Raw genomic sequence first — 27,562 nt, forward strand, 5'->3', positions numbered from 1 at the left:
TTAAAAGTTTAAAAAATGTATTTTACTTTTTATAACAAAAAGAAACATTTATTCAATGCTTTACGGGCAAGTCTTTTTCTGAAAGACTTGGCCATTGATGAGCTCATGATAAAGAGTTATTCTGTGAAGAGAAGATTTGGGGAAATTTCGGTAGACCAGAGAAGAGCTTAAATTGCTTTGAATCTTGAGAAGCAAAGAGGAGACTAGATCATAAGCATGTGTTTTGAAGAAATATATAATGAATATGGATAAATGAAGAAATATGTTGATGAGGCTTATGAAATATGCTGACAGGGGGCAGGTAACTGGGGAACATATCGTGAAAACATTGTTTTTATTTGTTTTTGAGACAGGGTCTCATGCAGCCTGGACTAGTCTCTAACTGACTGTGAGCTGAGGCTGGATCAGCCTTCTGGGTTCTGGGATTCAGGAGCATGCCACCACACTGGCTTACTCCTTTTTACAACTTCAGAGTTTTGTGATGTTAGGAAGCCTTCCCATGATTTCTGACATCTTTCCTGTATGTTCATCAGCTGGGTGCTCAAATGAAACATTGATAGCAGAATGTGAAAGGAAATGGAAGACTGCGTTAGGAAACCAGTGTGCTTGTCCCTTCTGAGTTTTTAATTTTCCTAACCTCAGTTTTTAATAGTTAGCTTCCTCAAGTGAGGCTAGGATAGTAATTTCAAAGTTATGGTGTTGGTTAATGACATACTATTCAATTGAGTCAGATGCCCCTTGGGCCGTCTGTCTGGCATTGTCCTTCAGTTTAAAACTGTAATGGAAAGCTTTGAAGGGAACTGGTTGAGAAAAGCTTGTAATTTCTCATTGAGGTAAATTTGAACATTTTCTAATAGTATTTCTTTTCTCATTCCTGCTGTTAGTGCTCTGAGAACCCTAGCAATGTATTGCTGAACTCCTTGTTTTCTGGAATAATTAGCATGTGTCAGTATCTCTTGCACTGCATAGGGTTACTCTTAAGTCATGGTGAAGAAGCCCCTCTGTGCTCATGGACTCTGTAGGTCAGAGAGCCGCAGGGGTATTATGATTGGCTGTGCCTGGACTGAGTAGTTATTACTTAGCTATCTTGTGATGTTGTGTATTTATTTAAACCTAATTTGATGTTGAAAAATTAACTAAAAGGAACTATTAGAGATAATTTGTTTAAACTGTCATTTTTGCAAACTGTGATACTATTGCCTTTCACAGTTTAAAAGAATAGATTTCTGAGACTCACAGATCAGAGTGGTCAAGTGGTATTTATAGCTTAGCCTCCCACACAGAGTTCAGAACTCCAGTGAGTGTGGGGTGCTGTAAGGTATGCAATAACCAAACATGTTTTGATATCTGTTTATTCTTAATTCTTTAGTCTTTCTTTCTTAAGTATATGAAAATTCATTTTCCATTAAGAAAAATGCAATGCCAAACAACTTGTAAAGCCATATGTGAATGTGTGTATTGCTAAAGTCTGTAGTTTGTCAATGTTTAGACTTTTGGGCACACCTACTAATATAAGAGATTACTGGTTATGTTTTAGGTTCCTTTCTATCTTCTATTAATACAACTGTACCTTATTGCTATTTGATTTCCAACTTACACTGTTTTCTATGGTGATGATGATTATTTTTCTTAAATATTTGATGCAAGAATCACTTCTGAGAATTGGAATTTAGATCAAGTAATTCAGTTTGTTTCCATTTGTGCCTCTTGAGGAAAGGCTTTGGACTTAGTGCTCCAACCAATTTTCCATCCAGTACTGCAAAGGAAATGACCAAGCAAACTGGGAACTGGGAAATGATATTGAAAATCCAAATCTTCCTGAGCAAGTCCCAAGGGCTTTACTAAAAGGTGGTGACTGCTTTTTTTCTTAGTAGTGATCTACTTAAAAAAATTCAGTGGGGTTGAAGCTTTTCTTCTAACTCATTTGGGCCTTGAAAAACAGTGTAAAATTGGCTGTGGGGTGCGTGCATGTGTGTGTGCGTGTGTGTGTGCGTGTGTGTGTGTGTGTGTGTGTGTGTGTGTATGTGTGTGAATATTTAGCTCACAGGCATTTTGTTTTTGTTCCTGGTGTTTGGTTTCAGAAAATAAATAGGCTAAGCATATCCACAGCATTGTCCGGTTTTCATGCAGGTAGAGGGCGGGTGGGAATTTGCTGTCACTGACCACATTTGGTGCTTCTTAGCATTTGATGACAGAATTAGAGGGACTAGCATAACCTATGGAGGTAGGTTCCTTTCCTGAGTTCAGTTTTTCCCATCTGGGTAGATTTTTATAATTTCTTTTGTTCCTGTTCTAATGACCTGTTTATTTTAATAGCTGGTAATAGACTGAGCTTTTGCAACAAAAGATTACTTTTTCCCTTTCAAACTTATTGTCATATGATGAAAATGTCTTTCTCTTTCACCTAATAACACAGAGGTTTCTTTTTAACTCCTATTAACAGTTCATGCTTAGGGCGAGGTCCTCTGGAAGTTGGTTAATCAGCACTGCATCTAAACGAATAGGGAAGAGATTGTGTGGTGGGCAGTCACTATCATCTTAAGGATGCAATGTATAAGTTGTGCATGTTACTTTTGCTCCCATTCTTTTGGATAGAATATAGTCACATTTAGTACAAAAGAGGTTGTGAAATGTAGTTGGAATTCTAGTTGGAGAATCGATGCTTTACTAAAATCGGAGGTCCTGTTGGGTGTATTGTTGACTGGGAGAAATGGAGAAGGGCTTTTAGCTGTCTTTGTTACATAAAATAATAGAGGTCAAAGCTCAGCAGTGTGCAGAAAACCCACCACTCTCTCCTGACCCCTCACAGGGTTGGCAACACTGAAAATGGTCAACCTAAAGGCTAAGTCAAATTTGTTGCCTGAGAGAATCCTACCGAAGTCCAGTAGTACTTTAAAGGTCTAGGTCCACTTTCGAGGGGAATGTAGAATGGGTGTTGCTACTTTAAGCTCAGTATTTTAGAGTCAGCCAGATCACCTTGTTCCTCACTGGGTATTGAGCATGACCAGTGCCTAAAGCTGCATGCAGTGTGAAGGAACTTGAGACACATGGTCCGCTCATTGCTGTGTTCCTTTGTGGTGGTTATCTGTCATGCCAGCTTCATTCCCCTTTTTTCAATTGGTTACTGAACTTCTACTATTTTCCTGTTTTTGTAATAAGCACTGTAACAGTGAAAGGCACAGTAATAAGATGGCTAAGACACAGTGTTTGCTTTTGATGGATATGTGGTATGGCACTTGTTCCCAAAGGGAAATAGTGTTTCTCTAGAATCGTTTTGGAACTATTGCAGCCCCTATCATTCCCACCCACTCATCTTCCACCAATATCGCATCTGCCCATCAAGTCTACCCAAAAGCTCCAATCTCAGATCTAAGTTCTTGACATGTCTTTCCAGTTTGTGGTTAGTTTTCTAAATCCTAAAGAGCCCTAAAATTGACCTATGAATTCCTGGCTCTTTTTGTTCTCTTTTACTTACTGCATAGTCTCAAACATCTAGATGGGGCTGCATGGATTATATAGGGATCAAAACATAGCTGTCCATGATTGCAGTTGAGTTCCAACAACGGTCATTTATTGCGACTTCCATGGAATGAAGCAGTAGGGTATAAAGCTGAGTAAACGATAGCTCCTGGTTTTTTTTTGGCTTTGTTGTTTCGTTGTTGTTGTTGGTGGTGGTGGTGGTTTTTTTGGTCTTTAATTCACAGAGATTGGCCTACCTCTGCCTCCTAAGTGCTGGGACTACAGGCTTACGCCACCACGCCCAGCTGAGATAGCTCTTGTTTTTGAGTTATTCATCTTGCCGTGGGAAACATGTCTATTGGATGACTCACCCTATAATGTGGTTAGCCCACCAGCAGGAGTAAAGGAGAACTGAGTGCTATGGGAGTTTAGAAGGACCATCTAATGTGTGGGAGAAGGTTTTCCTGAGATTTACATTGGCCCCTAAGAAGGAATGTGTTCACCAAATAGGAAAAGCCAGGGTTTAGGGTGGCAGAGTGGAGGTGGCAGCCGTCCAGACAGAAGGGATATCAGCAGCAAAGCATGGACTCATGTAAGATCATGAGATCTTGTCTCTATCAACAACAGCCTTCCCCCAAACCTTTCTATTGACACATTCTAAGTTATATTTTCTTTGAAATAAAGATTTTGCTAAAACAATATGCCGATATCATACCTACAGTATTTAACGTGTAAGAATCTGAATCTGAGCAGACTCCTCTCTCCCAATCAGGGCTTGAAGATAATTTGAGGACCCTGTCAGGATGCTCGTGTTCTAGATTTCCTTAGCTAAAAAATACCCCCAAGTCCCAAACTAAAAACAAAATAAAACAAATAAAATCCTCACATTTTACTTTATGAGCTTTTTTGTTGATCACTGCACCATTTCAGCAGCCAAGGTGCAGGTGAAGCCAAGAATTCAAGCTGTCCATGCATAGGCTAGGCATTGGGGCCATGATCATGAGCAGAAAGTTACATGCACATTCAAGTCACAGGTATCAGTCATCGGTGTCACCTCTTCATTCTCATGGGGGAGCCCTGGGAGGATACACAGAGTTTTGGATAACGGGTCAGGATAGACGGTGCCTGGTGGTGGGGAAGGTTGATGTGTCCAGGGAAGCTAGGCTGGTTGGAGAGGGGAGAGTGTGCAGAACAAGGGATACAAGAGGAGAAATGCTAGGACCACGCTAAACCGTGTTCAGGATTTGGGTCTCTATTGAAAACACAGTGAGAAGGCATTAAAAGATTTTGAGTGGGAACCAGCACAGTCTGATTTTCTTTAAAAGAAGATTTTAGGTGGTCAGTGAACATCTGTAGATTCTTGATATTAGGTAGTTAATCAAATCAAAAAGAAAGACTTTTTCTCAAAGGGAACACATACAAAACTTAAAAGTAGTAACATGGTAGAAGATCTCACAGATTTTACATAAAACAACCAAACCAAACCAAAACTATTTAATCTTTATAGCAAACCTGGAATGATGGAATAGAAGGAGCCCTGCCTTGTTGGAGGAGGAGGGGGTCGGGGCGGGGGGCGATGCCTATACCATACCAAGTAGTAAGTTGGCAGCTGATTCATGTCTGCTTAGCCTAGGAGCAGGGCTGCTTGCTTCCTGCCTCCCACTCCTGCTGAAGCTTTGCAGATAAAGGAATCAAATTACTTCCCAGCTCTCATCGAAGTTTCTGGAAAGGTGAGAGTTTTGATTGCGATCATCTCCTTGGTTTCAGGTCTTGCCTTCAATACTTCATGGTAGTTGTTGTTTCCCCCCCACCCACCCCAGTTGCCCTCTCTTCCCCGTCAGCCGTGGGGACACAGTCTTGTCTTGCTGATCTTATCATCCCCTGCCTGCCTTTATGATGGTTATATGGAGTAGTCAGTGATTGATAACTGGGATTGTGATGTTAGTATTGATGACATTAAGCAAACAATGCAGAGGCAATGGAGAGGAGACCAGTGGACTAATGTCCTGAGTTTATTTTGGAAAATAGTGGAAAGGAAACAGATGTAGCATTCATGAAAATTCTGGCTTTATGGAATGCTTTTGCCAGGAGATTGACTTTTTTTTTCAACAGAGATTTCAGAAAAGTGAGAGATTATGAGTAATACGTCGATCACAGGGGGATCTGTCATTTTCTGGCAAGTTGAATAGGCCATGGATATTTTTTAATACCTTACCTACACTCGCTCTTTTATGAATTATGAAGTATTTTCTCTTGAAGCCGTCAAGCATGGGTGGGAGGAGGGGAGATGCTCCGTATATCCATTCTTCCCGAGTGTCTGCAGGGTTTTCAGGCTTTGCTTCTTTACCGCTGTTCTCTGTTTCTCTCTACCTTTTTCTCCCTCTTCTAGCCTCCTCAGTATGACCCATTAGTAACATTCATTACAAGGCTTTCATGAGGATGTTTCTTCTGGGCAATGTTGGGGTGATGGAAGTTAAAAAAACCCCAAAAAACAAAACAAAAAAAAAAAACCCCCAAAAATCAGACAATTGGAGAGGCTGACATGAGAACACTGAGGGCATCTGGGAAGCAAGGAGAAGAGGATGGAGTGGTGGGTGTTGGGAAGTAGAGGAGCTCTTGGACGAGCATGCCAACATTAGCATAAGGAGCAGTCAGCCCAGCCAGCTAAAGCAGGTAGGCAGCCGGAAGGAGCTGGCAAGAAATTAAGTAGGGCAGCAGAAGAAGGAGGCTGGCCTCAGCTCTGGTCCTAGGTGGGGATTGACAGGACCAGGCCTATATCAGGGACAAATATTAGGAAATGTGCCCCGGAGGCAAAGGGTTGCAGGAGTTCAGGCCAGAGTCCAGGCTGAGAACAATAATTATTGAGAACAATAATTACAACAGCAGTCTGATGCCCTGATGCCCACGGAGCACTGAGCTTGTGCCAGGCACCCTTCTGAACATCTTATATGCTAATGTGCTCAAGAATCTTGGTATAATCCTCAGTCTATAAATGAGAAAATGGAGGCACAGAAAGGCAAAGTAGCTCATTCAGTGCTACCCAGCTCCATAGTGGCAGAGTTGAAATTGCAGACAGCCTGAGTCCAGAGCCCCTGCTTGTAACCACTCTGCACCATAGTGTTCCTGTCACACAGTGCCAGGGACTACCATTTATTCACAATACAGTGTGCACAGGGCCAGGGACTGCCACTTACACACAGTGCAGTGAGGCTGGGCCAGATATCACTACTACACGATGCGATATACATGGGCCTTGCAGCCAGCAGCATACACAACCCTATTTCTTTACTGCTTATCTTAGGAGGAAGCCAGTTCTTCCACTCTGCCTCTGCTGTGCTTTTCCTATATTAGCTCATTAGTTTGGGAACTGTAGTCTTGCCATGTAACAGATGAGGCCCAGAGGGATTTGGGAGTATGCTGGGTAGTGAGGCTAAAGGCAAACTCAGAATACTCTGAGTGCTACCTGCATAGTCTACTGTGTGTGGATTTTTATTTTGTTTTGCTTCATTATCGCATCTGCCCTGTTGCCACCACCTGTCTGGGAGAAATCAAGGTGATGATATTAACACTTGCAATGCTCACAGCTCTGGAGACAAACGGGTCTAGAATACTTTCAGAGAAGAGAAGCAAATCATCTAGCAGGCTGTGGACACCTCAGGCTGTGGACACCTGGTAAAAACTTAACAAAACGAAGTGCTGAATTCCCAGGCCTAAGCTGCTGAAGACCTTGAGCTTGTGTTCAGGTCCACAGAGCCAACAGGAAGGCTAGGTTTGCTGAGTCCAAACATTACTCCTTTGCCTCTTCCAGAACTCCCAGAGTCCTGCCATAGCATACGTCACTACATTGGCTTGGAAGAGTTAAATTCCAGAGAAATCTGGGTGAAAAAATTGGATAGCATCGCTTCTAAATCTGCTCCCACTGCCTTAATTACAGTTACCCATAACTCGCAGCACATTATTACAGCTCAGGTTCTCTGTTCCCCTTCTCCTTCCTTACCAAATGATAGAAAACAGAAATACTTGGTCCGTTGTACTCTTCTGACAAGTCCATGGGTTTGCTGAACCAAAAGGCCCAACACTGTAAGGAAAAGCAACTTTTCATGGCTAAGCCCAGAGCCCACAAAGACTAAGTGGAAGTAATCTCACCACACCAGATTGTGTTGTGAACCAGGCCATTTCCTTCATTGGACTTGAGGACTGAGTCAGTCTAAGCATTTGTCAAATTGTTAAGAACAATCTTTCCAAGAATCAGGTGGGATTTATAGACATAGATGATGATGTCTTTGAGTAGAATCTTCTGACTTTGAGCCTTTGGTTGTAATGAGAGGTGAAAGGAAAGGTTGGAAACTCAGTCAAGAGAGCACCCTGAGACTTCGTGGCAGCCTCTGGAGGTTCTGTGGTTTTGAAGAGTACTCAGTGATGAGAGGCAGGTGTGCTATTGGGCAACGCCAATGCATGGTGAACCACAGGGCTTTCAGATGGTCCCAATTTAGTTTGAGATGGGAGAAAAAGATCAGAGGAAGAAGTAGTTTTTCTTTCATTCTCTCAACCTGTAACTCATCTGGAGAACTCATAAAGTCAAAAGCAGGAGGGCCCAGTCCTTTGGTTTCTTTTCATCTCTTGCTGATAGTAGAATAGGATACCCTTGAATTGTCCCTTGATAGACTCACTGGGCTACTTAATCAAAAACTTGGGACTCGAAAAGATGTGAAATAGGCTCTGAGAAACCTTTCAAAATTTCTCTGCCAGGCAGAGAATATTTGGACAGAGACTATAAGTTTCCAAGTCTCTCTACAGTTCCAAGTTCTCTTTTCTGGTAATTCTTGAGTCCCTTTGGGGAATCCCAGAACCAAGTCCCTCATTGTGATTCTTCTGAACTCTAGGATCAACCCAAGCATTGGGTTGAGACCTTTGGGCCATCTATAGGTTTGGCAGGTTCCAATAGAGGTAGACTCCTCAATTTGTAGCTCTCATCTTGTTGGTGACCAAGTGACTTTTGGAAATTATTTATTATTATTGTGAGTATGTGTGTTGTGTGTGGGTATACAGTCCATGGCATGCATGTGAAGGTCAGAGGACAAGTTAGTGGAGTTGGCTCTCTCTATTCACTTTTGTGTGCATTCTGGGGAATCAAACCTAGGTCTCTAGGCTTGTGTCTTTACTGACTAAGCCATCTCACTGACTCCTAAATGGCTTTTGATTAAATACTTTTCACAATGGTAAAGCATAGTTTTTTTTTCTGTTTTTTTGATTTATCATGATATTCTTCTTGTATTTCATCAAATTCTTCTTGGAAATATGCCAGCTGACTCTCATCCTTTATCTTGAAAACTTCATCAAGAAGGGAGTTGGGGGTGGGACTAAAGAGATGGCTTAGTGGTTAAGAACACGAGCTGCTCTTGCAGAGTACTTTGGTTTGGTTACCAGCACTCATGGTGGCTAACAACTGTCTATAACTCCAGCTCTAGATGATCTGACCTGACACCCTCTTCTGGCCTCCACAGGTATTGTATAACACTTATGTTCTTTACACTGCATATTATGTTCTTTGCCCATTGTAGTTATATATGTGTAGGCAAAGCATAAACAAATAAATAAAAACTTTTTTAAAGAAAAGAGGGAGTGGAAGACTAGGGAGATGGCTTGTTTGGTAAAGTGCTTGCCATGTAAGCATGAGGACCTAAGTTCAGATCCAGCACCCATGTAAAATCTGGATTTGGCAATATACATCTGTAATCCCAGTGCTGGGGTATGGGGAAGATAGGTGAGTTCCTGGAACTTGCTGGCCCGTCAGTTCAGTCAAACCCTGAGTCTCACATCTAGTGAGAAACACTATCTCAGTCAGTAGGATGAACTAAGGAAGACATCGGATGTTGACCTCTAGCCTCCACACACATATACAGCACACATGTGTGCATGTTCATCTGCATACACATACACACACACTTATACATCACATATACACACTGAGGAAGAGGAAGGAGAGAAAATGGGGAGGGGGAGAGGAAGAAGAAAAGAAGGGAAAAAGAAAGGAAAGAAGGAGAGAGAGAGAGAGAGAGAGAGAGAGAGAGAGAGAGAGAGAGAGAGTTGGTTGTAGTGGTCAGGCTTTTCAGAGACACTGGCTAGAAGCGTCCTTTTACAGGTGCAGGCCAGTGAGTCTTTGCTGAGCTCCCATGAACTGCAGCCAATGCCTTCTGGCTGACAAAGCAAGGTTGTCATTGGTAAGTGTTTATGTTGCACTTTAGATCTGCAAAGTTCTTTCCATGAGTTATTTCTTACCCTAGTGTAGCAGCTGAAGAAACTAAGGCCCACAGAGGTGGTGACTGACAGGTCATCTGACCAATTTCTGGTGAAGCTGATACTAAGATTCTGGGTCATTTCTTACCCCGGTGGTGATTCATGACGCCTCTCTAGATTACGTCCTTTGCCCCTCACCATTTTCTTTCCAGATTTAGTTGACTTCTTTTGGAGTGAGCTGTAGGGTTCTCCTGCTTCAGAGCTGCAGTCTGTTACTGGTGAGCACACATCTGTAAGTAACTGGGGGAACTCTAGACCAGGTGACTCCATTGTAGACTTTGTCCTAGGTCAGTGTGAGTGTGTGGTGGGAGCAGGGGAGGCAGTAGGACCTTCCTGTGTGAGCTGGGAACATGGTCAGTGCTGCTGTGGACTACAAAAGGCTTTGCACATGAAGCAGATGAAGGATTTTAGCAAGCATATTGTCTGCTACTGAAAGAGGAAGGTTAAACAGATTAAAGAGATTCCGTTTTACATCTACAAGTTGAGAAGTTTTTGGCGTCCTTTTCAGACTTCACTAGTGGCACAGGGGTATTTTCTTGCCAGTGAGGCAGAGAGACCTCAGTGAGAATACTGAAAACTTTTACTATAGAAATCCCACAGACCTTACTGTTTATTCTACCCAGTTTCCCTTCACTTAGATTTTTAAAAATTCATTATGACTTAGTACGCTTTTAACTTAAATCATATCTGAAAAGTACAGATGTTGGGTAGAGATCAGTATCTGTTTGCCTGTTTTTACAAAATATTCTTCGAAAATAAAATCTCTCCTTTGCTCCCTCTTCCAGTTGTAAATTTAATGAGGAGGATGAGTGGTTGTGTTTAGAGTGTCTGACAGTCAGCCTTTCCAAACATTCAGACAGCCTTTTGGATATTGCTAAGTGTTTATTGTAAAACCAACAATACAGGCGAAACAGGAAGCAGCTCTTTGCTGGGTAGGATGCTCCGAGTCACCCTCCACTCTCCCAGGGAACGCTCTTCAGCTGACTGAAGCAGGGAAGCCGAGCCAATCAGAGGCCGCTTTCCTAGCTCAGTCACCAGTCTGTGGTTGAGGAAGGGTTTTGCTTTTTATGCTCTTGTGTTGGGAAGGCAGATAAAATGCCAGGTCTGGACTGCCTTTGGGGATAACCTCACCCTGTGTGATGTGAACGAATAGCATCTTGCTTGGTAAATCCATAGGAATTGATAAGGCAGGCTCAGTTCTTCCAAAGAGGCCTTTTCTTTTTAGCTCTAGCTGTGGTTTCTGCAGCAATTTTGTTTTTGCCTTAAAAGAGGTGCTGTGGATTATCAGACCTTCATGTATGACAATTTGTACCTGCATGGAATTGAAGACTCGGAGGCTGTAAGTATTTCATACATAGCTGATTCCCTCTCCCCTCCTCTTCCTCCTCCCACTCCCCCCTCCTATTTCTTAGGCAACGCAGGAAACATGGAGCTGAAAGCCAACAGCATTGGGGTGCTTGCTGGCTGCTGTGTAAATATTCTATGTGTAGTTTGCAGTTAAAATTATTTATTATCAAGCAAAAAGGAAATTAGAGTGATAGCAGAGGCATCTAGAGTATCCGTTGTTGGGATCTCTGTGTTACCAGGTCTATGTTTGAGCTCTCGAGGGGTGCCTGCCCCTTGTAGACTGCTTTAAACTATGCAGAAAGTGCCTATGTTTTTCCAGTAGCAGGGTTCATAGAAAAGACTCATTCATTATATAATACACATTGTTTGTGGAACATGAATGGAAGTTCCTAGCCGTAGCTGTATTATTATGTGCTTTCTGGCTAAACAAGCAGTGCAGTTCTACTGCTTCTTTGTTAAGAAAATCAGATGCAAGGGTTGTGTCTACACAACACTCCAGTGTAGAGGCATTAGGTAGTGTCTCTGGACTCTACCCTGGAAGACTGAAGTGGAATCACATGTGTTTGGGCTTAGACAAACTGGACTCCTTTCCCCTGATAGGTCAGCCTCAAACAATCTGTTACAATCAGGATGAAATGGTTTTATGAAATCCCTAAATTCATAGCACAGAATACTATCTTTTGAACGTAGGTTGAAACTGATGGCCGAATCTTTCTTTTTACTATTGCTGGTGGGAGTGCCTGTTTTTTCATCATTTATATAGAAACCTTGCAAGATAGGGTGCTTAGGGGTGGCTCATGGGACATGCTGTGGGTAGCCTGAATTTTACGTGTGCAATGCCATACATGTTGCTATATTCCAAACTGAATGTGTTATATAAGGTTCTCTGGCTAAACCACCCCATAAACAGATTATAACAGAAAAGAAAGAACCCTATGGTATATGTCAGTGCAGACATATATATCAAATGCTGTGCTATCCATGAAAGACAGCAGTCTTCAGTTCTGATAAGGCATTCCATCTTTCCTTCCTGTCCGTTTTAGCTCTAACTCTAACTCTGCTTCTGCAAAGTCTCTCTGCATGTTGCCCAACGTGCTCTTAAACGATCATGATCAGACTGTTGGTTTCCTGCAAGGAACTATTGTCTGAGCCATTAGGGGCAGACATCAAGGAGGTCCACACTTGCATGTGGGGTTGGAAGAATGGAAAGGACAACTTTAAGAGTTTAGTCAACTAGCTAGCTGCCCAGCTGGGTATTTCAGAAGGCTTGGTTATTTCTTACACTCTGTCTCCACACTCAGTTATGAAACATGTGACACCTTGTTGAATTGTAAGTTTTATTTTTGATCACGGATTTTAAACTTGGACAGTGTGCTTCTCTGAAGTGGATTGGAGTTCGTTTTCTTTTTTCAGAAAAGCCGTTAGAAAGCAGATGCTATGAAGAGAATCTCCTAGGAACGAATGTCTCCAGCTCCCTGTTCTCTAGAACTGTGTAAATTTCAGCTGCACTGGTTCAGAGAGGAGCCATTAGAAGTATGAAAACATTTGTTTTTCCTTTTGGTCCAGCCTCACGGGACAGCTGATTTTCCTGTAGGGTGGGAAGCGAAGGGTGCAGTGGCCTGATGTGCGGCTGTAGCTGATGGTGGGTAGTGCTAGGCCCTGCAGTGCTGTGCTCCCGGTGACTCAGTGGTGGCCAGCAGGCTGAGCTCCTGGGGCTGTGCACATCCACAGGGGTGAAGAAGGTGGACAGCCCAAGGAGTGAAGGAAGGTACCTGGCCAGTTCTCAGTTGAGAGTACAGAGGCTTTAGGATGGGATCGAAACTGACACATGAATCAGTGGGGAAGACAGAGATGTTCAGAGGGCTGATCTGACCCTGAATGCTCATTTGAGTTTATTTGTTTTTATAAGGAAGAATAATGTGATGTGTTACCCACGATGGTGTGAACAGAGCTTCAAGCCAATGGAGAAGACTAGGCCTAAATAGCTGAGCCGGTGGAGTGCCAGATAAAGCCACACCTGGAGTGCCACATCCCCAGCAGTCTTTCTCAGTGCCAATGCATTTATGGCTGTAAGTGTGGGGTTTGCCCAGATCGAAGCAGAGCTCTCGGAACAGGTCTGGTGGATAGGTATGGAGAGGCTTCTCTGAGGTGGCCAGCTGCAACCTGAGAACACATAGGCACTAAGAGCTCAGAACGGCACTTCCTTGGGGGGCTGGGGAGCTGTCTGCACATGCCCTTCCATTCTGTGCTACTGAAGACGTTGTGGGGTGTATGGGAATTAGCATGTAGTACATGATTATAGTCGGTGTGTCCACACAGTAAGTATAGCCTAGGGACAGGTGTTTTACTCTAAGAATAAGACATTAACATACACTATTAGCATGTCCCATCCCCACAGTGTCAAAGAGATTTTGGCACTGTGATGTGAGGTTTTGTGTAAGAGCCTGGCCCTTGGGTACATATTATCCACCTAACACCCTAGATAGATACCCGTGACCTTTGTCTCTCACTATATAAAGAGGGTCAGGAAGCATGTTGAAACACACTTGAGTATAGACACATCAGATTCTTGGGTCTTGTGGAGCATGTTTGGACAAGTTTGTTAACTTCTGCTCTGGTTTCCAGGAAGGTAGTTAAGAACCAGGACCATTCCCCTCAAATCATTTAGTGATCGCCTTGCTCCCCAGCAAGATCCTTTATAAGAGCAGGAGATTTCACGTAGTATACCCCCAGCACCACATTGTATCTTGTGTTACCTCAATGTTGATCATGGAATGTGTGCTTCAGAAAAATAATGAAGCCAGCCCACTTACAGGGAGCCATGCACACAGGCTGTCTTCACTGACTTCTATTAAGTGTTGCTCAACATTCCACTTTTACTGCCCCAGTGTATCTTAATGCAGGTCCTGGTGATCAAGATGTTTTTCCCTGCACACTGTGTATTTTTGTCTGATTCACAAATTTCAATAGATTTATTCCTTAGAATTTTATAAATGAATTCATTATGTATTTTGATGTTTATGGATCATTCTGGGAATAGATTCATTTTTTGTTTAGGAGTTTTATTGTACAAACAGTAAGAGGGATGTTTCTGTAGGGATACATGGCAGAGGTCAAAAAGCATAAAAACCTGCCTGCAGCCCAGCACTCTGAGATAATCACTGCTTGCTGTAAAATGCCGCTTTTGGCTACCGGTACACATATATGTAAGTAGGTCGTTTCAACCTGCTGTGGTGTGTTCCATCCTGGTCTGCTAGATGTTGCTCTTACCTGAGTAAATATCAAGCCCACTAACACTGGAACTGGCCTGTGCAGACAATGCTTTGAAAACTTTGAAGCCCCTACATGGACCTTATAGAATTGTGCACAACTCGCAGGAAATATGAATTCTTAGAGTATTTTCAAAGTGAAGCCAGGGTTAGCTATACATAGAATCAGGAGTTGGTTTCTTGGTCACAGATGTTTCCATTTCCAAATGTTTAAATCCTAAAGTATCAAAAAGGAGAGACTTGATCTTTTTCAGTGAAAGAGATGATAAGGTCATAATTCAAGGCATTCACTACAGAAAAAATATAGTCCTTAAATATTTTCAATCACAGAAGGGAGCCATAGTAGCTGCAAAGATTAAAGTAAAAGTAAATTTTACAAATAATGTGTATGTAATGTTTGAATGCATATATAAAAGCATATATTTAAATCTATATGTACCTATGCATTATTATAATGATATCTATATATTAATTATTTAAGCTATTCATTTTCAATAAGCTTTGTAACTATGTAAGTTTGTCTAAATGTGTACCTACACATGTATGTACACTGCATACTCTTATGTATTATGTGCATTCATATATGGATATGCTCTGTGCTTTTCTAATTGATGGTTAATGCTAAGTGGCAGATTTCTATCATACAGCTTTTGGAGAAGGGAAATTAAGTGTTTTTGATGTGAAGAAAGATACACAAGAGGGCTGAAAGGCAACACTTCTACAATAGAATGAAAGATCGCTTCTTTCAAAGATGCAATGAAGTTATTTTATATATGAAGATATGTCCTTGTGCTTACTGGGGAGGAGGATAAACTTCAAACAGAAGGATTTATGTGTTTAAGAGCCTTCAGGAAAGGCTCTAGAGATAATAAGGATTGTATTTATTTTTCATAAATAAGACCAACCCTCCCCCCTTTTTTGTTTTTTGAGATAGGGTCTCTCTATAGACCCAGCGGGCCTGGAACTCACTATGTAGACCAGGCTAGCCTCTATCTCAGCCTGCCTCTGTCTCTTGAATGCTGGGATTAAAGGTGTGCACCACCATGCTTGGCAAGTCTGAAGGTCTTTGTGGTTTCGTGGATCAGAACATCTTTTTGGGGGCAGAAAGTTTTCATGGCCTATTTCAAGGGAAAGAGAGCTAGTCTGTAAAGGAGTCTGAGGACTGGGTTTTGGCATCACCAATCAAAGAAGTAAATCAAATAGTGTGTATGATTTGTGTAAGAAATCTGACTGAGAAATTCTACTTGTTTAACTTGCAGGGCTCTTTTGGTATTAAGCCAGGGTCTGTTAAGTTAATGGTGAACAGTCTTTTTTTCAGTTGGTCCTTAGAAATGATAGTTTTTTGGCATATGTATAGAAATGAATTCCAGTTGAAATTATTATGAAGCTGAAGAGAGAGATTCCTTAACTTTGACCATAACCCATGAATCTACCACTCCAGAGTTATGAGTCCTGCCACTTTCATATTAATTTTCTATTTTTGGGTGACAGATGGAAGTGTCAGGGTCAATCACCTTGTCTAGGTGCTTCTGTGTTGTCTTTCCTGACAGTATTGTCTTCTTGGATTAAGAATTGCATTAGTTACTTTTGCATTGTATGACTAAAAAATATTTGCAAGAACAACTCCAAGGGAAACATTTTTTTGGATCATGCTTTCAGTGCCTGCATCCTTGGTCATATACTTGGGAAGAACATCATGGTGGCAGAAATGTGTGGCAGATGAACTTCTTCATCTCATGGTAGACAGGAAACAGGAAAAGGAAGACAGGAAGGAGCTATGGCAAAATATATCCCAACAGGACAGCCTGTCAGTGGCCTACTTCCTCCAAGTAGGTCCAAACTCCTACTTTTCACCACTTCCTGGATGCCATCATATTATGAATCTCTCAAGAAATGACTCCCTTAAGTAGATCACAGCCCTCAGGAACCAGTCAACTTCTCAAATCATCTGGCAGTCAAGCCCTTGAGGGGTATTTAATATTCATACGGTAGCACGAGTCAACCTAGAGCTTTAGAATATAGTCCTGTGACTCTAATTGTATGTTACTCTGTGGTAATGACATCTGTGTGATGTTCAGTGGGAAGATCAGCTGTGACTATGCAAAACTGACGTTACAAGGTGAAGCCTGGAGGCTCCCCATTGCCTTAGTTCTTCCTTTTCTGTTGGAGTTCAGCTTGGACCTTACTACATGTGGCCAGTTCGCGTTGTACTGTTCTCCATCTCCCCTTTACTGTCCCTTCCCCAAGCCCCTGAAGGAGGAAAAGCAGACACAACTGCACTGGTTACCATTTTTCATCTCTCCCTTCCACTTGTCCTTTCAAATAATCGTTATGTCCTGAGCTTACTCACATGGACTTAGAAATTGAACCCGGGAAATACTGATCTATATTCTGCGTAAAATCAGGCAGATTTAGATGCTTTTACTATGTTTGCATCAGTCATAGAGATTGTGAAAAGAGAAACTTCAGCCTGCTTCCCTGGAAGGAGACATTGAACACATCTGGGCTTCTTCAACTTTTTCTACTCATGGTCCCTTTTGGCCTGATAAACTTTTATGCAGTCATGGTGTATAGAGATATAAAGTAGGTATACAATTCAAGCATTTACTAATAACCAATCATAAAGAAATTTCTTTTAGAACAATTCTTTGGACTGGTGAAATGGCTCAGCTGGTAAAAGCACTGACTGTGTAAACGTGATGACCAGAGTTCAGTCCCCAGAGGGCTTGTAGAGATGGAAGGAGAGAAGCAAACACAAAGTTGTTCTCATGCACACTGTGACATGCGTGCCACACATGAACAATTACACACACACACACACCATCATAAAATAAAAACTTTAGAAGCCTTAGAACAATTCTTTGCTGTACATACCATTTCACCACCTATTAAAGCTGAAGCAAATGTGCAAACTAATGAGATGAATGTGCTCATTGACTTTTACATAAAGAATTAAATCTTACGTGACTATTTGATACTGCAGGACTTAGAGCATCTCAAGGTTTTTCAGGTTGACCAATATTTTAATTTTATAATTACCAATGCTGAGAATACCACTTCACATAAATACATGGCATGAAATATGTTTAGGTTCATTTCAGAAATTATTGGAAATTCGTCTCTAATCCCAAGCTAAAATTTATGTGAGGATTTTTAAATGAAACTCAAGTTAGCAACTTAAACAGCATTTTTTTTTTCTTTTTGGTCTTTTTGAGACAGTGTCTCCCTGTAGCCCCAGCTGTCATGGAACTCACTATGTAGACCAGGCTGGCCTTGAACTCACAGAGATCCTCCTGAGTGCTGGGATTAAAGGCGTGCACCACCACACCTGACTTTAAATAGCAATTTTTTAAAGTGAAATACTCTAGCTCTAGGCAAGCCCAAGATATACTAAATGAATACTTACATCCTGAGGAATGATGGTAGGGAAATATTAAAAGTCTCTGTTTTCTGTAATTAAACTATTATGTTCCTATAAGAGGAGATAACTTTGTATACACTGCAAGCACACTGCAGTTTCTAATACACTGTAGTCTTGAATTTGAGCAGAGGTGTTTCAGGTAGTGTTCACTGGTACTGCAAGACATGATGGCCTGTACAATACAAACTTCCACGTTCAAACCAAGGCTACAGTGGAGTAGCGCTGAGCAACATGTGTGTGTGCTGCTCTTTCTACAGTATTTATTGGTATACAAAAAGAAGACAGCCCTGCCACACACAAGATAATTGGCAAGATCTAAGTCGACCAGAACATGTTTTTGCTTTGCATTGGCGTGTTCTTTTAGAACAGCAGTGTCCCAGTCTGTAAACTTATCCACTCATCCACTGTCAGTGTTTCATGCCCGATTTTTTAACCTGTCACTGAAGTCTTAAAAAGTCTTACCTTTTAAGCAGGATGTTTTGATCAGCTGTGATGGCTCATGCTGCAATTCTAGTATAGAGAAATCTGAGGCAGAAGAATTGCTATGAGTCCAAAGTCAGCCTGGGTTACATAGGAGTCAGAAGCCAGCCTGAGCCATGTAGAGAAATTCTGTCTTAAAAAAAAAAAAAACAAGTAAACATAATAAATAAATCAAAAGGGATGCTTGGGATTTTCTTTTAGCCTCCACAGTCACAGGAACTGATGTGGAGGGCTATACCAATATGAATATGGGTGGCTGCAGGCATTCGGGAGCTTCGTCATATAGTCTGGAAATAGCCACTCTCTTATTTTGCCTTTTAAAATGTCCTATTTTTAAAATATTTTTATTCTGTGTGTATGAGTATACTGCCTGCATGTATGTAAGTGCACCCATGTCGTGCAGTGCCTGCAGAGGTCAGAAGAGGAAGTCAAATAGATTCCCTCAGAACTGGAGTTAGGACATTTGTTAGCTGCCATGTGGGTGCTGGGAATCGAACCCAGGTCCTCTGCAAGAGCAGCCAGTGCTCTTAACTGTTGAGCCATCTCTCCAGGCCCAAATTTCCTTTTATCTCTTAATCTCTCTTTTCTTTTAGCCTGAACATCATCTAGGAAAGACATTCTGACCTTCAGTGTCACTACTATTCTCAGTTGCTTTGTTGAAATTGTGGTGAAATTGTAGCTTAAAGTGTTTCTCAGTATTCTTAAGTCTCCATAAAATTTTAATTTTTTATCTTTTTTACTGACTATATCCCTCAGTGATTAGAATGTTATATTTACTTTTTAAAGAACTTCGTATTACAAAACAATAGTGGCAGTGTCATAGTGTTGTGATTGGAAGTGGACCCTCAGTGTCAGACTTCCCGAGAGTGAGTCCTTCCTGCCTATGGCCCTGGGTGCAATCTTTAAGCTTTCTGGACTTTGATTTCTTTGTTCTGAAGTATCAGTAATAATGAAATTGATTTCTTGGTGGTTTTAAAAATTAAGTTAGTATGTGTGAAGCTCTTAAAATTCAGGTGTTATGTTTATATATATGTATATATATATATGTGTGTGTATGTGTAAAATGTGTTTACATATAGTGATATATATATATGTATATAATGATTATGCTTATGCTTTTGGGAGCTAAATATGCCCCTTTCTGGACAAGTTCCCACAAAGAACATTCGTTCATTTTTAGCATTCTTTCATGTTTTTGACAGCAATTTCAAAAATCTTATAGCATTTGTCAACTGTGATTTCATGTCCGCGTGTGTACCCTTGCCGAATGTTGTATTATGCTGCAATCTATAGAAAACTAGCAGTAATGCAGAACTGTAAACAGGGTGATAGTGACCAAGAGGTAGAAGAAAACACTAGTTTCCTAAGTCTTAAAATGAGTTTATTTCTTGCTTTAGAAAAGGGGATGAGCATGAGGAGCCGGAAGTCTTGACCTTGGCTGCTTATTAACAATGACTTTGGAAAAGTCACTTCATCTTCCTGCACCTCAGTTTTCCTCACATAAAATGAAGATGTTTGCTTAGACAGTGTCTAAGGATTTTTTAAAAATAAAATTAGGTTATTGACTACTAAGCAGTTTCTTCCACCAGGACACGAATGCCACTGTGCACCATTTGCTTTCTGAAATGATCAATTACCATGGCATTTTGTGTATACAAAGTAAGGTGTCAGTGTTTTTGCTTTATCTGGATGATTGGCCTTTTCAGAATCTCTGAAAGAAGCAAGTGTATGTGGTACATGTTTGGGAAAGACTGTATAATATTGATTGAGACAGGGACTCAAATCCCTGGTGTTGAGATTACAGGTGTGCACTCCCTTCTTGGATAAGAATATTTATTTTGCAGTGTTTTCTCCCTTTATTTTCCTTCTGCTTGTTATTGCTATCCTTTGGGATGTTTTAAAATCAATAATCAACAAAATGGCAAAGCCCAGAAATGTCATAAATTCTAGAAGACATGAATTACTTTTGAGTTGTTTGCTTCTTTTATAAAAGGAATAACTATACCCATTGTATTTAATTTCCCTTTACAATAAGGTGAAAGATCACAAAGATAAAAGTGGAAATCTTAACTTAAGCTCATTTTTTTTTGACACAAGTTCTCCCTGTAGCCTCAGCTGGCCTGGAACTTGCAATTAGACCAGACTGGCCCAGATCTCACAAAGATTCACCTACCTCTGTCTCCTGAGTGCTGGTATTAAAAGTGTGTGCCACCATGCCTGGTCCAAACTCAGTCTTTTAAATATTCCCTTAAATACTGTTTGAATAAAGTAAGAGTTGGAGCAAATATTTATCATCAGGCTAGAGAAATGTGGTGACTATCATGCTCAAATGGTTAGTGAGTAAACAAAGTGGTTCCCTGGTCTATTTCTAAAGAGTCATTATTGATAGCATAATGCCATCTGGTTTCAAATGATGCTCCAGAGATTAATGACTTGGTATTTATTTGATTCGCTGGTCCTATTGATTTAAGTGATGGAATTAAGAACTTATTTTTCACATTTTCAAATTACCTCACACTTGATCATGTGATCATTGCCAATTCTTAGAATACAAGACTGGAATTAGGATGATGTTGCTGAGGTAGGAAGATGCAGAACCTTTTAGTCATCAGGGTGCACAGGGCCCTTGTATGTGCTGGGATATGCAGAGCAGCATATGAATAAAACTACACAGATCAAAGAAGCTATACATGTATCTGGTTAAAAAAAAGACCTGTGCTGATAAAGTTCATCATTAGTTAACTGAAAAACAGAAATTAGTTACATAAAACATAATGTGTATTCTTTAAAAAAATTTTTTATTCAAAATTTTTAATTGCATTTTTGTATATATCATACAGAACAGCTCAAACGATCTTAATCATCTTTATACCCCCATCCCCACTGGCACCCTCTCACATCCCCCCCCACTGGCACCCATATACTCAGTCATCCAATCTGTTAAGGCCCATTGAGTTGTCAGTGTCCCCAATGATTCCCCAGTGCAAGTCTGTCCACTAAGTCTAGTCAGCCTATCTAGAGTCACTTGTTTCAGGAAGATCAGCTCTTTTTCATCTAGCAGCTATCAGTTGCCAACATTCCATCCAAAAAGACTGAGGTCTGCTTTCATTTTCCCAGTTCTGAGTTTGCATGGGACTTGTGTATGCTGACAGCATTGCCATAGGATCATATGAGCAGGTTCCTGGGAGCTTGTAGGGCTCTGTTTTCATATGGTCATGTACCTCTTCCCTGGCTCCTACAATCTTTCCACCCCCTTCCACGATGGTCCCTGAGCCTTGGGTGGGAGAAGTTTAATTAAGGGATCCCAACCAAGGACCAACATTCAGCTCACTTTGGCTATTTGTGACCTTTTGTGTTCCTGGCCCTCTGCTGCATGAGCAAACGTGTATCCTTATGTCTAAAGACAAATATCCCAGTCACCACTCATCAAAGAAGCTCATTTTGTACCAGTCAGAGACTATTACCAAGTACCACAAATGGTCACACACATTGCCTATGAATTGCTCAGGCCTAAGTGACACATCTACAATGCAACCTCTACACCTAAGGCTCATGGAACATAGAACAGGGATAATGAAGAGGACACTAATGAATCTCTCAGTTCTCAATAATGCATGTTATTTTAAAAATATTTACTTATTATATGTTATGCATGTATGTATGCTTGCTAGAGTTTATGTGTACCATGTGAGTGCAGGTACCTGTGAAGGGTGGAGGGTACTGGATCCCCTGGAACTATAGTTACAGGTGGTTGTGAGCCAACTGAGGTGGGTGCTGGGCACCAACCCAGGGTCCTCTGCAAGAGCAGTCAGTGAGTGCTCCTAACCGCTGAGCCATGGCTCCTAACCACTAATCAGCCCCACAATGCACATTCTTAAAGTGCTAGTGACAAATTTCCTCATAGATTTTAAAATTTACAAAGGATATACTGTATTTTATTGATTCTTAGGCAGAATTTTTTCACATTTAACATTTAATAAAAAGCTAATGATGTCTCATAGTTTTATTGGCAGTTTTGTTTTACTTAAGTTGTGTATAGTTTAATACTGAATCAGAAAGTACTTCACATCTTAAATTCAGTGAAATGAGACAGTTTGGAAAAACATTTAAATAACATGAAACAGTGTAGTGGGGATAATTAGTCTTTCTGAGGTCCTCCAAACATGCTCCCCTCCCCACTGGTGATGCTTAGCTCACTGGGCATCTTTCAGACCTTTTCCCAACACATTGACAAATGTGGGTATTTAGAAAAATATCCTTAAGCACATACATATGTCATGTTTGTAATCTTTTAAAAATATAATTAAGGTTGGATGTGGTGGTGCACCCCCTTTAATCCCAGTACTTGGAAGGCAGAGGCAGACAATTCTCTGTGAGTTCGAAGCCTACCTGGTTTACAAAGCAATTTCCAGGCCAACCAGAGCGTCAAAGTGAGACTCTGACTCAAGAAAATAAATACAAATAAGATAAAAAATTCTTTAACACCTAAAAAACTATCACAGGTATTTTTGCATGTCAGTTGATTTTTTCATAGCCTGGGTAAGGCATGGGCTGAACAGTGCAGCTCTGCAATAATGTGACTCATCTACTGGTAGAGATTTAGAATAATTATCACTTTGCAGCCTTGCAGATAAACATTGCTTTTCTGTGATTTTTTTTTGTACATAGGGAATATTTCTCCAAATAGAATTACTGGATACAAAGATTAGCAAATTTTAAGATTTGTATACATTTGTGAACATTGTAAAACTGTCTTGTATTAAATTCTTTGCTGATAGAGAAAATATACTGAATGAGCTCAAAACATTCAGTCTAAAACACAAAACTATAAAGAAGCTCCTTGATTGTAGGAAGTGTCTTTTCCCAGCCTATGCTTCTGGTGGTGTAGGGGTATTTATCTGCTCTTTATAATAATTTGTTGTTAGCTTTTAAACAGAAATCAGAGAAACCCATCCTCAAACTCACTTCATAGATGGAACTCCTGAGACCCAGAAAGGTTAGACAGCTTGCTCTCAATGACACAATTTGTGTTACAACTGGACCTAGAACCCTTCTGACATCTTCTGGAACAATGTCCTTTATGTGATATAAAATTATGTGATGTAAAATTCCAAGGGCCAGTAATATAAAAAAGTAGACAGTTCCCTGAAGGGTGGCAAAATCATATTATTTCTGTGGTGTTTGACAGGTTATGAAGCTGCTGGGCATTAAGAAGATCTCCTGAACAGGGAACATATTGCTCTCTAACCCAATAGTGAGACCCTTATTGCTTGAAGACTGAATTTGCTTCCTGGTTTCTTTCAAGCTTTTGTTTGTTGTTACTCTGTGATAAAATTTGCAGTCTTAAGTCGCTGATAGATTAAAATGATAATATATCCATGAAACACAACATAAATGAACATAAAATCTCAAAGCTGGAGAATGTCAGAAAGAGGTTTTGGGTTTGAGGAAAAAGGTCAAGTTCTCATAATTTATATGCAGGTCTTGGTGAGTGTTCCAAGTTAACACTACATTTGGCTTTAGCTAAGAGGACCCAAGTTCCATTTTTATTCTTTCTCATTTACAATTCATCTCCATGCGCTTCCAATTCAAGAACAATACTTGCACGACTCAACAGCAATATTTTAAAAAGGCAAACAGGACATCAATAATTGTCAAAGGCAGAGAGCTCTAAGTTATGTGACAGGAGGTGATCCTACAAAAAGAAAAGAAAAGATAACATCCTCAAATTAGGATAACTGAAAAAGTTTAATAAAGTGTAAAATGTCAGTAGTGTATCAGAAAGCCATGGAGCAGTGTGGGCACCCAGTGCTGGTAACCACAGAGTTGTTAGTGCCCATAAACCCCAACAAGATCAGAAAAGTATGGTTATAGAAGCCTGGGAGGACTGAGTTCTGTAGAAAACTACCTGGAGAAGGTTAGAGCTTTCCCTGTTGAAGGTAAAACCACCCTGGGCACTCCCAGGAAGGAAGCCAGGGGGATGAGCACCCCTCTTCATCCTCTTCCTGATCCTGGGAAGGGAGTGGATGATGTGGAGAGCAAGTTGACACTGGTTTTGTCTGTCTTACTGTAGTCGGTGAGTCTACACTCAGATTCATAGATGGATGTAGTTTGAAAGCATTCCTAAAACATACCTCTGAAGATGCTAATGAGGCTATGAAGGACCTGATGTTGGTAATGCATTGAGAGGCGTATTGGCTTTCATATGTGGACATAGTTTCCCTGCATATAGTTGCCTGGATTTTAATTTCTATACTTATTTTTTTCAATGATGACCTAGAATACTTTAAAAAGTCTATTAATAGAGAAAAGACTCAAAGATTTAAGTTCATGAAAGAACTTGAGAAGCAAAGCTTAGAAGATGTTACTGTCTGAATGTGTTGGAACCTTAATCCCTTCACTCATGTGTTTAATGGGTTTGAAGACAAAGCCTTTGGGAGGTGACTAGGATTAAATGAGGTCAGGTTATGAGGATGGTGGCTCTAAGGATGGTGGTGTTGGTGGCTATCTAAGAGTAGAAAGGAGACCTAAGCTAGCAAAATTATTTCACCATGTAGTGCTTTCTGTGATGTAAGACAGCAATAGCAGAGTAGATGCTGATGCAGCCTCATGTTCTCGGACTTTCCAGCTTCAAGCCCTGACTTGAACACACTTCTCCCTGCTGTAGGCAGTTTCTGCAGGGTCAGAGGTAGGGTGTTCTCATTGGTGAGAGCTTATGGTCCTTATGAACTGGGCTAGTGGCTGTAACAAAGCCAGTTCTAGAGATAAGGAATTGAGTGAGGACCAGGAGTCTCCACTGAGATTTTCAAATGTTTGCTCCTGAAAGTGTGTGTGATTGGTCCATGGGTGGACAGAGACATTAAACAGAGAAGCACTGCATAAATCTTTAAATATATGCAAGGAGAGGTCTTAAAGTGAAGCCAACATGTCTAATTGTCAGAGCACTGCTTGAATATTTTTAAGATTTACATGCTTATAAAAGAATACATTTAATTTTTAAGCTTAGGATACAAAGTAATGGAATTTTCACGTATATGTCATATATATTTCAATGATTTTATTTTAGTTTTAATTCTGTGTGTGTGTATGTGTGTGTGTGTGTGCTTATGAGTTGGAGCTGGAGTTACAAACAGTTGTGAGCCACCTAACCTGGGTGTTGGGAACTGAACTTGGGTCTTCTGCAAGAGCAGAACATGTTTTTAACCACTGAGCTATTGCTCCAGCCCAGTTGCATATTATTATTATTATTATTATTATTATTATTATTATTGTTTTATTATTTTGGTCTTTTTGAGACAGGGTCTCCCTCTAGCCCCAGCTGTCCTGGAACTCACTATGTAGACCAGGCTGGCCTTACACTCACAGAGATCTGCCTGCCTGAGCCTCCCAAGTGCTGGGATTAAAGACATGCACCACCACGCCCGGCTGCATATTATTTTTAAAGGTTGATTTCTTATATTATTTTTATTTTTTTTGTTCTTTTTGAGACAGGGTCTCTCTGTAGCTCCAGCTGTCCTGGAACTCACTATGTAGACCAGGCTGGCCTTACACTCACAGAGATCTGCCTGCCTCTGCCTCCCGAGTGCTGGGATTAAAGGTGTGCGCCACCATGACTGGCGATTTCTTGTATTATTTTTTGCAGAACTAATTCTTGAATTATTACTAGTGCAGAGCATAGTGTTGTAACAAGGTAGATGTTGTTGAAGTGTGCTGTTACTATTTGTTATATTTTAAATGGTGTGTGCATGTGTGCCATTCCTTGGATAAAAACTACAATATAATATATGCAGTATATTTTAACTATCAGGATTTTATTAGGTGTCTTAATTTGTTTCTTCATTGCTGTGACAAAATACTCTGACCAATACCAACTTGGGGAGGAAAGTGTTTATTTATCTTACATCTCCCAGGTCACAGTTCATCAGGGAGCCCAAGGTAAGAACTCAGGGCAGGAACCTGGAGGCAGGAGCTGGAGCACAGGCCATGGAGGACTGCTGCTTACTGACTTGCTCCCCTGGCCCCCCGTCAGCCTGCTTTCTATGCAACACAGGCCTATCTGCCCAGGGGTGGCACCACCCACAGTGGGCTGGGCCCTCCCACATCACTCATCAAGAAGATGCCCCTCAGACATGGCCACAGGCCAGTCCAATAGAAGCAATTCCCCAACTGAGGCTCCCTCAACCCAGGTGTGTCAAGTTGACACTAAAGCTATCCAGCACATTAGGGTTGAGCAGTACACTGATACATGCATAGTTTTGCTCTAGTTTTAAAATATGCATGGGTATAAATGTAGCTGAAGAGCATTTGTTCATGTCTAGTTCAAAAATTATTTGGGTGAGTTTTGCCTAAAACACTAAGAGGAGAGGAGAAGAAAGAGGAATGGGAGGGGAAGCTGTGTGTACGGTAGTCAGAGGACAAGGAACTGTATAACCTAGATTCTGAGAATGTTTTGATTCATATCCCTTCAACTAAAATATGTTCTGGCTGTAATATGTACAGCTAGTTGCTGGATTTTCTCTGAGTGTTGCATTTACGTAGGGAAGCTGCCTTTCAAAATGCCAACCAGCAGCCAGCTCAAGTATGGAGGATCTGTCTCAGTGACTGGATTAGAAAGATGTCTTGAGGAAGTTGAGGCAAGGACACACACATCAGACACCTTATTCTGGAAGCTCAGCCAGAATGTTGTCAGCTATGATTGATCTGATTCCTAGTGTACATGAGTTTTCAGTTCCTAAGGACTTGCAAAGGTGTTGTGAGCCAAAGCTCCCTCCCATCTGTTCCATGGACTAAACGGAAGGTATAATGACATTTCAGATTGCCTTCCTGCAGGAGAGACTATTCAGCAGGCTCTGTCTGTGAAGGAGGCCATTTCTTCAGAGGTGTAAAAAGTATCCATTATACTGTAAACATAGGTAAACATTATATGACTTCTCAGGTTCTTCAGTCAAGGGGATTGGTGGGCAATGGGAGTGTTTCTTAGTTTACTCTCTCCCCATTTAGTCTCTTAAGTGTATTGGTAAGCTCTTTATCACTGTAACAAAATGCCTGGGCTGATCAGCTTACAAAAACAAGAGGTTCTAGTCCATGATCTAGTGGACTCATTGCTTAGTCTCTGATGGATAGGAGTGTCAGATGACAATGGTGGGGAATATGTGGTGGAGAAACTGCTTACCTTACAGGCAGGAAGCAAAAGAGAAGAAAGGGACCAGAATCCCTCAGTCTCCTGTGAAGGCATGCTCCAAATGACTTATGAGTGCTCATAAGACCCCATACCTCCAAAAGATATCAG

At 41.0% G+C, this 27,562-nt stretch overlaps 1 protein-coding gene across 4 annotated transcripts in view; it reads left to right on the top strand.

Annotated features, from left to right (window-relative positions):
* Positions 1–27,562, top strand: part of Cacnb4 (calcium voltage-gated channel auxiliary subunit beta 4) — a 283,798-nt gene that overhangs the window by 122,076 nt on the left and 134,160 nt on the right. The window contains exons 1-2 of one of the 4 annotated variants that reach the window (XM_008837951.2): positions 10,961–11,095; positions 13,013–13,172. The exons of 2 other annotated variants lie outside the window; for them this stretch is intronic. In XM_008837951.2, the coding sequence (XP_008836173.1) occupies positions 13,167–13,172 (6 nt within the window). In that variant the 5' untranslated portion in view covers positions 10,961–11,095; positions 13,013–13,166. Of the gene's footprint in view, positions 1–10,811; positions 11,096–13,012; positions 13,173–27,562 lie in introns of those variants that run through there. One more of the 4 variants, XM_008837950.1, reaches the window with a different exon arrangement.

The sequence above is a fragment of the Nannospalax galili genome, unplaced genomic scaffold, assembly GCF_000622305.1.
Source record: "Nannospalax galili isolate Female #2095 unplaced genomic scaffold, S.galili_v1.0 scaffold499, whole genome shotgun sequence".
Lineage (NCBI taxonomy): Eukaryota > Metazoa > Chordata > Mammalia > Rodentia > Spalacidae > Nannospalax > Nannospalax galili.